Raw genomic sequence first — 14,324 nt, 5'->3', positions numbered from 1 at the left:
GAGCTGAGAGAGAGAAAGCGTCTCTACTTCTGTTTGTTTATCGACGCAAATACGTTGACTGTAAAACTCGCCTTTCATTTTACGAACCGGGGGATGTTGATTCGGTTGTTTTCATCCCGCTGCAGTATTTTTTTATTCCCGACAGGTTGAGCAAGCACGTGAGAAAAAAAAATGGACGGTAAAGAAGACTTAATTAAAATGCAAACTTGTAATTTGTATCGTCCTTAAATGAGTAGAGAGTTGTGTATTTGCTTTAAAATAATATTGAGTAACCGCTGCTTTCTGTAGATGGAAGCAAACAACCACAGACATTTGGGAACGGACAACAAAGACCTCAACACTCCAGACCTTTCTTTTATGTCCAGCCGCAGTCTCAACCCTACTACCTCTACCAGCAATGGCAGATGAACAACCCCTACAGTCAATACGGTGCGCCTGGAGGTATCGAGCGGCTTTAAACTTTCCTTCTGTGGTGGTGGTGGTGGTTGTTGTAATGACCCAGCAGTGGTGGGAGATGTATGGAAGCCCAATCATGGCACTGTGGTGAATGAAAACTAAAAAAAACACTGTCCTCATGATGAGAAACCATCTCAAAATGATGAGTTGGCATCTTCAAATAATAAGTAAGCATCTCAAAAATATAGTATATATCCAAAGTATATCCAAAAATGTGTTGGCGTCTCAAAATATTGAGTTTGCGTCTCTATATTGGTAGCATCTCTAAATATTGGTAGCATCTGGAAATATTGAGTTGGCGTCTCCAAATATTGAGTGAATGTACTACTACCACCAGTATTGATTCCCTGGAATCTCACTATGTGCATTTGTGTTTTGTGTATTTCCCAGGTCTTAACTTTGGCCGTCCCTGCATGCAGCCGTACCAGTACATGCAGTATCCTGGGTATGTTATCCCACATGCCCCGATATATCCGATGGATTACAGGCGGATGTTTGAGCCCCGCTTCCACGCTCCTAACTGGAATGAAATGCCTCGCCAGCAGCTGTATCATCAGCAGCAGCAGTATCAGCATCAGCAGCAGCAGCAGCAGTATCATCATCATCAGCAGCAGCAGCAGCAACAGTATCAGCAGCAGTATCAATACCAACCACAGCCACACGGGCGTCGGGAAACTGCCTGCTCGGAGGCCCAAACCGACCCCAGCGACGCCATAACCAAACTCCTCGAATGCCTGGATAAAATCCGAGCCACCGAGCTGCAAGGCGCCGAGCGAGAACTTGACTCGGGCGTCGCCTCGCAGTCCTCCGGGATGTTTTCTCCGGTTGAAGAGAAGAAAAGCGAAGAGCGTGGTCACGTCCTGCCTCCGGCGCCCAATGACCCGCAGTCCCCAGCTGTGACTTTCAGCGACTCCAGGACTGCAGTGTACGACCGCGAGTCCAGCCAAAGGAGGCTGGACGGACTGAGCCCTCAGGGTTGCTGGTCGACGGTTCTGGAAGAAGAGGAGTTGCCTCTCGATAGCTCTTCTGTTCACGAAGAGTGTCTGGAGCTGGAGCGGCTCGCCGAGGACGAACACTTCCCTCTCGAGGAAGCAGAGGTCGCGGATATCCAGTCAGATGTCCCGGCGGCCAATGCGAGTGTTCCCAAATGTGATGCTGAGGAGCTCCTGAAGCAGAGGGTGGATCCAATCTTGCCTCCTTCTTCTTCTTCCTCTTCTTCTTCTTCCTCTTCTTCTTCTTCTTCCTCTTCTTTTACCGCCAATCAGCCGACACTTAAAGATACTAAAAGTGGCGACAAAGCTTCAAAGACTGATCCAAGTTATCCGATCCTCAAGCTGCCTTTTGAGAGCGTTTTGGCACCAGTAAACGCCGGAGCCGCTCGCCTCTCCTCCCCAACTGCTCCCTACTACTACAACTACCTATCCATGCAGACCACTCACGAGCGGATGAGCGTTCTCAGTCCGTCCCTGGACGAGCTGTCCTCCAGAGATGAGATGTTCTCCACCGATCTGGACGACGCAGATCTTTTCCCCAAGCACGTGTATGCGGGCCGGAGGCTCTCGGAGGTCGTGAGCGGGTCTCCACAAGCTGCCGACGCCGTGGAAGAAGTGTGGCTGCCCGGCTCAAAGAGGTTCATGTGCGCCTGCTGCGGGAAAAGCCTCGCAAAAGGCACCGGAAGGAGCAAAGCCCACGGCCCAAAGATGTACAGGGACGATGCCGGAGACTCTGAGGAGGAGGGCAGGTACGGAAGAGGGTGTGAGCAGCCGGTCAGAGTGGTTGTGAGGAAGCATTCTGCACCCAGGAAGCCCCACGCCGTCCCGCTGAGACATGCGGCGAAACCGTGGTACAAAAGAGGCCAATACAAAGATCCGTCCGATCCGGCGACCCAGGAGGAAAGTCGTGAGGTTTGTAAGCCGGAAGCAGCTGATGGTGAGGCCGGAGAGACGACTGGTAGCGAGCTGCAGTGCGGAACATGTACGGGTAAGTCTCTGTCGTGGACTTTTGACGGGCATTTGTAGACTGCACATGTACGAAAATATGTGTTGCGGGAACTCTTCCATAGACAGACTCTGCAGAGAAGATACGACCACGTCGGAACAAGGCCGGTGGGCAGACGGTGACGTGATTCCCAGGAGGAGACAAGCAAACCTTCCGCAACGACAAGGTGGAATTCCTGCACCGACATCGTTTACATCGTCATCATTGTGCAACTCTAAATGTACCCGAAAAAATCAATCTGCCCATGCAGCTTAATTAGAATCTTGCGGCAAAGTTAGACCAGCTTTGGGTCCCAAATTGTATTCATTTACCCTTTTTTATGTTTATGAAAATAATGAATTTGTGAACAAGGCTGTCTTTTGGACGTGGCACATGTCTCCAATCTTTGGGATCAAGCCTCAGACCTGTTAAACCTTCATCTAACATTGCTGACAAATGTGAATGAAAGGTGAGCCGGCAACTCGCAGCTAACAGTGCAAAGAACTGTAACAGCGCTAACAGTGTCCTGCTCACCCTGACCGGGTTCATTTCACAATGACTCGCTCGCCGTACATTATCTTACGTATGACGAGGCTACTTACTGAAGAAGTCAAATATGACACAAAATATTCATAATATTTATTTTCTTTATTGCCTCTGCTAAGAATAACATGGACCTCGACTCCATATACATAACAAATAGCTGTTGTCTTGCTATATTAATACTCTGAACAGAGAACAAGTGTCTGCTTTAAACTGTGAAAGTGTTCCTGGCGTAACTCGTATGGATGCATGCGTTGTTGATTTGTTGTGTGGTGACGTTTCCATTTTCACTTCTCACTCTTCTGATTATTTCTTCCTCGCCGTGTTTCATTCCCCGTCGCGTCCGCCGTGTAGAGAAGAGTACTCCGAGGAAAGTGATGTACCACAGGTCGAGAGACGAGGACGCCGATGAGCCGCCGCCACCGCTGCACTGGGAGAGAGGTCAACGCAACGCTTCACGCAACACTGACCCGCTTACCACGTTTGGTCTGTAAAAGTGATTTATTTTTTTGTTTTCTCTTCCGTCAGGCTCTACGATGAGAGAACCACGATGTTAATACCCCCAAAATGTGTTGAACTGTAGGTGAAATGCACACAACTCTGCAAAACATCACTTTTCTTTTTACATATATTCTTATTTTTAATGAAAATGTCTGTTGCCTCTCCTCCTCAGGTCCCCCCCAAAAGGTGTAATTGTTCCAGGATAATGTGTTGTAAATATTTGGAGCACCAGGTGAAGTGCACAGCACAAGGAACCCTCTTTTTGTTAAGATAAAAGAAGAGATGTATAAAGTTTTCTGCAGTGACTCTGCCTCGCACTATTCCTATGATTTATGAATTTCACACACGGGCAAATGGGCTGAGAGGTTGTGTTGCAGATGATGGTGTGCCACTGTTTGGGGCCAGTCCAATAAAATTATTCATTATTTAAAGCTTTGTGTCGAGTCATTTTACGTCTTGTAACTTTTCACTTCATGCCCAGAGGTTTATAATTATTTGATAACGAGGAAAAACATCATTTGACTTGTATTTCAATAAGCAGGTTTTCTGATTCTCACACTTTATCTGGAAAACACGGAACATCGGGTACGAATTCAAACAGTTGAGGTTTACTCAACTTTTTTAGATTTTACGCTTCGAGCATCCGATGTTCTGCCATTTTATTTTGATAGATGTTAAGATATTGCAGCGGTAAATGACTGTAGATTTGCAGAACGGGATGTCACATATGAACTATTCCTCAGATGGTTGAAACCATAATTGCTGTTTTGTTGTTCCTGCCATTCAAATAGTGTTCGGTTTAAAGTCCTTGTCAATTTAATATCCGGTTTATGTGACAAAACGTCACATTTGAAGACTTGGGGAAACTTTTTGATGATCTGATTAAACAGTTAATTGAGAAAATTATGACCAATTCATCAACAATGAAATAAACATTTGTTGCAGCCCTCTTATCCTCTTGTTGACGAAGCCTTGGGCATCAATGGATCAAACAGAACACAGAACAGCTGAATCAAACAGAAAGTTGTGTTCTTGTGAACAGCAAAAGTATAAGTTATACATATTAATTAACTGCAAACACCTTTTTGTTTTGATCTGAAAGCGCACAGACCAGAGTCTGTGCACAGAAAACATCTTTTTAAACATCTGTATTGATTTAACATCACTGGCCAGCCAGCCGGTCTCAGAGCATGTTTATTCTTCACGCATAGCACCGTCTGTAAATCCTGCTCCAGGCTACCGAACGAGCTCATGATTGGCTCTTCAGGGGTCAAACCTGCTTCTCAACGCAGGTTGAGTGAACTGTGTGCATTTTAGAGATCTTTAGCCCCGCTCGCCTGCAAATGAGCCACGACAGAGATGCTCTGAGTGTCTGTCACCTGTCACCTGTGTGTGCAGCCAATCAGCGTCTCCTCTACCTCACCGATCCTTGATCTATTGTCTGCTCTTGCTCAGGTGAGCTGATGCACCACAGTGGGCGGGAATCAGAGGGAAACAGACTTTTTTCATTGGCTTTTACAAATAAGGTCGTTAAAACTCTAATGTTCACCTGGACAGAAAATCGAGCCAATCAGTGCAGCGTCTGACAACCGCGTCGTTGATTCCTAATTTAAAACACGCTTTGAAAGCTCTGCTGGTTAGTCAGTAGTTATCTTCTTTTTGCATTTGTTCAGCGAGTGTTTTGTGATCAGAAGAACACACTGCTATCCTGCAGCAACTTTGCCAGCGAAGAAGGAAAAGATTCAAACAATCGTTCGAACTTGCTTCTCGTGTCCTTTGTGCGATATGGAGGCAGCCACGTCCACCTACCAGCACTCTTACGGTCTGGGCCCTCGGGGTCCAGACCCACACTACGGTGCTCAGCAGGGCCAGGGACCCCACCCGCCGTCGGCTCCGGGAGCTCCACGTCCTCAGGAGCAGCACCACCACAAGCCTTATTTCTACATGCAGCCCTCGCAGCCGTACATGCCCATGCAGAGCATGCAGTGGCCTGTGCCGGTGCCCATGCCTGTGTCCTACAACCCATACTACCCTGGTTTAGGTGAGTGTGCAACACCTGAAAATACTGAACTCATGCTGCGTGTTATGTATTAAAAACTTCGGCTCTATCGGGCCCTTTGTGTTACATGTGCAGAGCAATTAATGCAGTGAAGTGCTTTCAAATAAAGTCCTCCTGGAGAACTGTCATCATGGTTCCTACATTTTTAGTTCAGGTTTCCTCTGCATTATTTTTCTTTGGTAAATAAGTTTGTGCATATCTCTGTACACGCATTACATGCGTTTCTAATCTGCATGGAGAGCGTCTGGTGAGGTGAATCGTGTAACGTATAGATTCCTGCAGCCAGTGCTAATGTGGATCCCAGGGTTTATATCACATAATGTTTGAAGATTTCAGAAATGGGCGAGGTTGTGGAAGTTGAACTTTATTGGATGGTTAGTTAATACATTGACATTTTAGTTTTGTATTTGTAATTTTCCCTACTAAAAAAGTAGGGTTGTCTTTGGAAATCCTTAGTTGACTGACTCCCACTTGAACGTCACGCATATACATGACTTCATGTGTTGCAACCAGGAGCTCACATTTGAAGGCAGCATAAGTACTGAGCTGCTAGACTACTCTGTAAAAGCACTTTAACACTCTTAAAACTGCTTCTTCCTCTGCTATTAAAGGTTACGGCCTGCCCATGATGCCCCACTATCAGCCTAATCCCTACATGGAGCCACCTGGGTTTGTCGTACCCACCACCCACCTCCATTTGATGGACTACCGCCGCATGCTCAACCCTCAGTATTACCAGACCATGGCCTACCACTCCCGCAGGTTCCGCTACCAGCAGAACAGCCAGACCAGAGAAATGACGAGCTCTGAGGTTCAAACCGAGCCCCTGTCCTCCGCCCAGAGGACCAGCACCAGCCAGGTCGAGACCCCTGGCGTCCCGGTCCGCAGCGGCGACTGCAACCCTGTTGTCAAGCAGCCGCTCTCACCAGCTCTGCCTGTGCAGAAGTCAGATCATTCTGTGGCGCTGAAGGCCATGGCGCCCTCTTCCACCACCAGGATGCCACCCAGCAGCAGCAGTAGCTTTGTGATCCAGACGGAGGAGGTGAGGATTGAATGCTGCACCACGCCGGTGGGACTGCAACTCCTGCACGCTCATGAGACTGCAGAGGTGTCTCACAGCTTTTCCCAAGACGTGGTCCAGCGCAGCAGCTCCTCCGTCCTCCAGGGTCGCGTCGTGCAGCAGGATGAGGAACGGTGCCTCCCTGCAGAGCAGTCGGAACAGGCGCTCCAAGCTTGTCCTGACACCCTGTTAGTTGGGACGCACAGCGGCGGCGAGAAGCTCCCGCGTCTGGAGGCGCCAAGAAACCAGACGGATCTCGCGGTCGTCCTCTCTGACGTCGGCTCCAGAGTACCAGCTCGCAACGACGTTCAAGAGACGAGCGGTGAGAAAGACCCGTCTGAGGATTTCCCCTTCAAAGTTGCCCACCTGCCGTTCGACCCTAAATATCTGGACGAGCTGTGGAAGATGGAGTCCACTGTCTGGTCAGTGAACGAAACTGCGATACCCTCCCCTGAAACGCTGATCCCAAATGGCCGCCCAGAGTCTCACGATGCAACAGAAGAAGTTGCGCCCGTGATTCAGATGTCTCCTCTGGCAGAGGATGAACAGGAGGACATGGTCCCCGCTGTGGAGGAGCATCCTGAGGATGAGATGGCGCCTGAAGCTGATGCATGCCAATTCATGGAGGTTCCTGTTGCAGAGGAAGCTCCTACAACGGAGCTGACTCACACAGCAGAAGATAATTCTCCTCTTAAGGCAGATGGAAACGTCCAGGATCACCAGGACACTTCCTTCGAATCGTTGCCTGCCTACCTCCCTTCAACCAGCTGGCTTGCTGACTTTGATGGTCTCCAATATTGTAGCAAGATGCCGCCAACTCCCAAGAAGCAGAACAGACCGAGCCGCCGTGGATTAGACGTGCCAACCAGAAGAAGAAAACTAGACCATGTCTACAAAGACCTACCTACCGTTAGGAAGCCAAAAGAGAGGTACAAACCCAAAGGGAAGGCGGATCGGCGAAGCTTCTCCGACCACGAATGCTGCCTCAACAGAGGCTTCGACGAGAACGAGTTTACTCCTTACGCGTCAAAGAGGGAGCGACTTTGCTCCAGATGTGTGGCGAAGACCACGATCTGCGCGGCCGACAGTCGAGGACTCGACGGTCGCACCTTAAAGAGAAAAGCTTCTCTTTTCGAACAGTGGAACGACGCTCTCTTACCGACATGCGAAGCCTGTGCGTCCCACTCCAAGAAACGGCTGGTGAGCAAAGGTTCCAGTCCGGATGTCCGCGGCTCTCTCCATGGACACGGCACCGAGGGAGAGTCCTCCGAGAACGGCTCGTGTCGCTTCGGCTCAAAGTGGAGGGCGGTCGATGGTCCCGGGAAGCCGAACAACCTCAAGATGCCGCTGGCCTCACAGCAAAACGTGGAGAGGTGTCCCGCGACAACTCACCCGAAGCAGAGGGAGAAGAACGGCGTGTGCAACGAGCGTCAGGCCGTCCCGTGGGAGAGGCTGCGCCACTGCCCCCACGGCAATGCCATCCAAGAAATGGACGAGAACCGCGCATCGCCGGTTTCCCTGCTGGACAAACGCAGGATCATGGATCAGATTTATCTGACACACAGGTGGCAAACGGGTAAGCTAATGTTTCAGGAGGATTAACCCCGAAAATTGAGCCCCTGTGTCTAACTGTACAACTTCTCATCCGACAGAGAACGCGTGGAAAGCAGTGATGCCTAACCCCGACAGTGACTGCTCCAAGAACGGAGCCAGAACACCACATTTTAATAAGCACAAGAAATCACAACCACAATCACAAGGTTTGCTTTTGGCATTTTAACTTTTAAACTGAAAGAGGGGAAGGTAGTTAATTTTGAATTTAGTTTGTGCAGAAATACAGGCGCTAAATGGCATGAAGAATGTAGAAACGGCTTGGATCTGCAGCGTCTCTCGAGCAAAAGGTTTATGCTGACTTGTCTCTAGAAATGGAAGCCTTTTCTGAATGTCGAGATGAGTCAGCATAAAGTTTTTATTTTTATTTTTTTTAAATCTTGTTTAATCTCATGTATACGTACAATTTATTCAATTGCTTTTTCTCACTTTTCTATACTCTAAAGATCCCTTTTTTCAGTTGGGGAATCCTTTCTCTGTTTACTGAAACATTTTAATCCACAACCTTTTCCTCTTTGCATTTATTTTAAATGAAATACTTCATTTTTGTGATTTTTCTCTTTGCAGGAAATTATAGAAAAGACACAAGATGCTGATTTTCACAAGAGCACAATCGACCAAGTGAAAAATGACACTTTTTAAGAAATGTTTATAGATATATATGATGTACACTTGATTTAAATGATTTTCACCTAAATGAACTGTATAATCACAATGTTTCACTATTTATTAACATTAAAATAAACACCTTTATGATACTACGATTTGTCCTTTTTATTTTTTTGCACAAAGTTTAAAGTAAAATGTGTTTTTGTCCACTAGATGGAACTGTTTCTACATTAAATATAAAATCCAGCAGGTGATATATTGAACTGTGCTTTAAATGTATTAACAAAAGCGCGCATGTAATGCTTGACTTACAGGAAATCCTACCGTCTCAAACAGGATTTAAATGAAAGTATCCGTACGTCAGTGGTATTGAAAAGTTTGGAGGGATGGAAAAGAAACCACCTGCTGTCTGACAACTTATTTCCTGAGGTGGAAACAACACATCCTCTGATTGCATCAAACCAGTTTCATCTCTGGTTTGCACACGATTCATTAAACACGGTTACTTTGTGCATACATTTGCAGGAGACCTTGTTCACTGAGTCTCATCTAGAAGGACTTTCAGGCGTATCGACGTGTTCAGGTGAGTCAGCGGTGGATCACAGATGAGACCTGGTGGCTGTAGTCTCTGATCTGCAGCTTCTGTTAATGACGACGGTGTCGTCACTGATGATGGACGGGAACATGAATATAGAAAAGATTAAAATGCATCTGGGAAAATTTTAATTTATCAGTTTCAACACTTTTATTTATTAAAATGAGGCAGATCAGTATTTATTTTTATTTTTTTTAACCCTAATTTACTAAAATATCTCAACTTCTGGACAGATTGCAATGAAATTTAGTACCCAGAGGATGAACCATACGGACACGAGGCAGATTAGAGGTTGTGGAGTGACAATGTTTCCAGAACAATTTGATGGATTGACATTAAGTGTGTACACTAAACTGGGCTTGAATAAAAAAGATTCTATTGTATTTTCCTCGGTGGCTCTGATGATTTTGATCATCTTTATTTAATACATTCGTTGGTAATGTTTATTTTCTTTCTTCGTTTGAGTTGTTTTGTTTAGACGCTGATTTGACTTTCAAATTGACTTCAGATCAGAGAACAAACCGAACCAACCTGCTGCCGCTCAGCTGACCTGCCTCCTCCTCTTCCCCCTCTTCCTCTTCTTCCTCCTCCATGAACTCTAATATCCATCCTATGCAAAAATCTTCCAAATGAGTGTTCGACTGACAAATGAAGAGAATCAGAGACTGAAGAGAAACTCAGTCGACTGACGAGTGAAGATCAGAAGAAACTTCAAGATTTTAAAGTTGAGACTTTAACATTTTAAAGGTAAACTTTAGCATTTTAAAGGTGAGACTTTAACGTTTTAAAGAAGAAACTAACATTTTAAAGGTGAGACTAACATTTTAAAAGGTGAGACTTTAACATTTTAAAGGTGAGACGTTAACATTTGAAGATACATTTTAATATTTTAAAGGTAAACTTTTACATTTTAAAGATGAACTTTTACATTTTAAAGGTGAGACTTTAACATTTGAAGATACATTTTAACATTTTAAAGGTGTGAATATTAATAAATGTATTGTATACATGTGTACTGAAGCTCTAACTTCAGTTGTCGCTGGTTTCCCTTTAAAGTCAGACTTAATGTCAGAGGATAAACTTTAACTTTCTCTTTCCGAAATGTGAGCGCCTGAGAGAACTTGTTTTAACACCATTCGGTTCGCTCCAGGTTCTGGTCTGTTCTTCCAAAGACCCACCATGTGTCCTGTGCTGCTGCTGCTGCTCCTGCTGGCTGCAGCCAACTCTGGTAAGAAACAGTAACTAAGTACATTTACTCAAGTACTGTACTCGGGTACAATTCTGAAGTACTTTAGAGTACTCATACAGTGTGCTATTAGTACTATTAATGTAACAGAGTACTCGTACAGTGTGGTATTAGTACTTTTACTGTGACAGAATATTTTTACTGTGTGGTATTTGTCACTTCTGAATACATAGGACACAAACTGCTACACAAGTCTGGTGTTTTGGGCGTTTGTCACTCTGTTCGAGTTCATGTGGAATAAATATGATGTGATTTGGTGGGATTAATACGAATTACAGAGCATTACTTTTTTATTGGATTAGCATTACTTTGCATTACTTTTTTATTTTTCATCTATGAACAGTGTATGAGCACACAATGACCCTGTAGGTAACCAGTATTTACACAAATACTTCAGTGTATCGTTTATTTCTTCCTTTTCCTATAAAATGCCCAATTGTTGTTCCCTTGTTCCTTGACTGACTCTGGCTGTAGTGTTTCCTTCCACTATACCTTCATGTAAATACTAGTTGGAAGTAGTAAGTATGTTGTTGGTGCCTGATTCACATCCACTGTAAATCACAGTCTGAAGTATATCATGTTACCCCCTATTGGACTTACTGACATTTACCTTTTTGAAGAATGCAAAGGAGGTTAACTATTTTGCATGTATTTGCTTTCCCAGAATCCACAGCCACTCCACCTGAAAACAGCACAGGTCAGAATTTCTTTGTTGCTTTCCCGGAGAACATCGCCAACTATCATCTTGGTCAGCCCCAAAACATGGTTCGAATCATTGCCTTGTATAACGACACTTCGTTCAGGATCAGAACGAATCCCGGCGATTACATAACAATAGATACACTGCATGAAGGAGAGTCTAATGTACACAAACTTGATGAAAACCTGGAATTGCAGGGGTCAGAATTATCCGAGAGAATTCTCCAAATTACCAGCACCAAACCCATCACGGTCCACGCCATCTTCCTCAAAAACAACAGTATGCAGACTGCTCTGGTTTTACCAACCGACAAACTGGTCAAGGAGTACCTCATACCGCCGGTACCCAGGATCATTGGAACCACTTTCCCTGCGGACATAGTCACAACAAACGTACCTGAAAGAGGTCCATTCAAACTCATTATCGTCAATGGGGTAAATGAGAACAAAGTAGATATTGTAGGTACAACGAGCAGAATGGTTACCATTCCGTCCCGCCAGGTCTATCAGATCTGGGTAAAAGAAGAAGAGAAATTACGATCTGTGTCAGCCAGTCAGCCGGTGGCGGTCCTCTTCGGTCACACTTGCGCTATCCGGCACAACTGCACCTGTGGGCTGCTGTACGCCATGCTACCGCCAGCCAAAGAAGACAAGCTGAAGTTCTACATCCCACCTGTTCTGGCCAATAAAGCTAGAGCATTTGTACTTGTGTCAGATAAAGAAAACTCCACAATAGAGAACTTCAACCCGAACTCGCCGCTGGTTGAGACGGCCGGCACAGCTATCTTCTACAGTCCGGGTTTACTCCTCACGCTGATCCCAGAGACGGACTTCGCCAGCTGTTATGTGGTTCACACCATCGCATCCACCCGTAACTTTGCCCACATCGTGGTCCACAAGGACCACACTGATGGGGTTCATGTTGGAAGTCTTCGTTTGGAGACTCAAACCTGGGTGAATCTGAAAAACACTGATTATGTCTCGAAAGTTGTTCTTCTGGAGTCCGGCAAGAGCGTCATCTGGCACGATTCCTTCAAAATGGCTGTCTATTTCATTGGAAGAAAGGAAAGGGCTCGGTTTGGGAACCCAGCGTCCATCATCAGTACAACCGCAGGTACGGAGCTGCACCACGAACACGAGCCACACATTTACAGTCCAACATCCACCTTCAAGCTGAGGTTTACTGAGCCAGGAGAAACAGGAAAACAAAGTGGCTTCCCTTTTCTAACCAGCGAGTATCGATTTCGATTCAAATGATGATTGGTTGCAGGCAGATTTCATCAGCAGTAGCTAGCTAACGTTAGCTCCATGAGTTAGGTGAAATCTCTGGCAGATATTTTATATATTTCCATCTGATTCGTTTTAAACAGAGAATCTTCTAAAAGGGTCTTGAACATGCTTGATTGGCTACATGCATGATATCATCCAGACTGAGAATAACGCCAACAGTATACTCGGCCGTGATGATCCATGTGTTTTGCTAATGTAACATTATCTTTGGTAAACTTCCCCAGAGCCAATAAACATCAGGGCAGAGCTGCAACCGTTAGCCTAACACACTGATAGCAACCACAGCACATCTAGTTTTACGTAACCTGTAATCCCACAAATGTATTAGCTAATGATGGGCCTCTTTGGCCTTGGAAGCGCCACTTGGTTCTACTCGAGATAGTATGAGCTAGTTATCAGGAAAATGCTACTAATCTAGCTGGTAAACACACTGTTTATTCCAGTGTGAAGGCGAACCAGAGCCCCATGCACACTGAGCCAACATGTGGAGGAATCCGAAGCTCGACCGCCTGCCATGTCCAGGATGCTAAGCTATCATTGCTAAGCTAATTGTTGCAATCAGGCCTCCACACACTGACGAACTAAACACAGTGACATCAGCGGTTTCTTATCAAACAGGCCTTCTCATTCCAGTGTGTTTTGTTTCAACAGATTTCAGGGGATGCGTCTTGTCTCCAGAGGTCTTGAAAATTGGAGAAGTGGCGGACGGCTGGCGAGAATCCCTGAGGTACTGCAAAGACGAGAAGCTGGAGCTGGTCAGCTTCCCTGACGCCCGGCTCCAGAAACAAATCTCCGAAAAAATCTTCCAGACCAAGAACGAAAGCCTGCAGGAGGTTTGGATCGGCATGCGTCGCAGCTCCCAGTCTGGTGAGTGGTACTGGCTGAACGGGGCTCCTGTCCAAGACACCAACTGGGAGGAGGGGGAACCCGGCACAGTGAACGACGGCCAGTGTGCCATCATGAGTCTGGAGCGGAACAAGGACTTTGGCTGGAGTGACAAGGACTGCTGTGAGGCCGCTCGTCCCGTCTGCTATCGCAAACCCACCTTCTTTTTTATTAAAGAGGAGTAGATCAAGACAGGAAGGAGGTGTAGACAGGACGTAGGAAGTAGGTGAAGACAGGACATAGGTGTAGACAGGAAGTAGGTGAAGACAGGACATAGGTGTAGACAGGAAGTAGGTGAAGACAGGACGTAGGCGTAGACAGGAAGTAGGTGAAAACAAGAAGTAGGTGTAGACAGGACGTAGATGCAGACAGGAAGTAGGTGTAGACAGGACTTAGGTGTAGACAGGAAGTAGATTAGACAGGAAGTAGGTGTATACAGGATGTAGGTGTAGACAGGACATAGGTGTAGACAGGAAGTAGATTAGACAGGACGTAGGTGTAGACAGGACGTAGGTGTAGACAGGATGTAGGTGTAGACAGGAAGTAGATATAGACAGGAAGTAGGTGTATACAGGACGTAGGTGTAGACAGGCTGTAGGTGTAGACAGGAAGTAGGTGAAGGAAAAGAAATCTGAGTTTCTTAACTGTTGGATTAACAAAATATAATTTTCACTTTAGGAGGAAGAGGAAAACTTAGCCATAGCTAAAGCTAGCTGTGGCTATCTCAGCAGCCAGCTTATTTCTAACGGTATAGTTTTTGAGTTGTTTTGTAGCTTTAATATACGTTATTAAA

The 14,324-nt window shown here is 45.9% G+C and overlaps 1 protein-coding gene across 1 annotated transcript; it reads left to right on the top strand.

Annotated features, from left to right (window-relative positions):
• Positions 1-171: 171 nt before the first annotated feature.
• buc (bucky ball) lies at positions 172-13,716 on the top strand (the record flags this gene model as incomplete). Its single annotated transcript, XM_079292391.1, has 11 exons — positions 172-178; positions 289-441; positions 847-2,436; positions 2,519-2,620; positions 3,331-3,462; positions 5,273-5,518; positions 6,148-8,172; positions 8,249-8,356; positions 10,562-10,639; positions 11,322-12,470; positions 13,298-13,716. 11 exons carry the CDS (start codon positions 172-174, stop codon positions 13,714-13,716), a joined length of 6,009 nt encoding a protein of 2,002 aa, XP_079148517.1.
• Positions 13,717-14,324: the final 608 nt, after the last annotated feature.

The sequence above is a fragment of the Melanostigma gelatinosum genome, assembly GCF_949748355.1.
Source record: "Melanostigma gelatinosum genome assembly, chromosome: 20".
Lineage (NCBI taxonomy): Eukaryota > Metazoa > Chordata > Actinopteri > Perciformes > Zoarcidae > Melanostigma > Melanostigma gelatinosum.
Note: the sequence above shows the minus strand (reverse complement) of the source record. Positions and strands in the feature narration are given on the sequence as shown.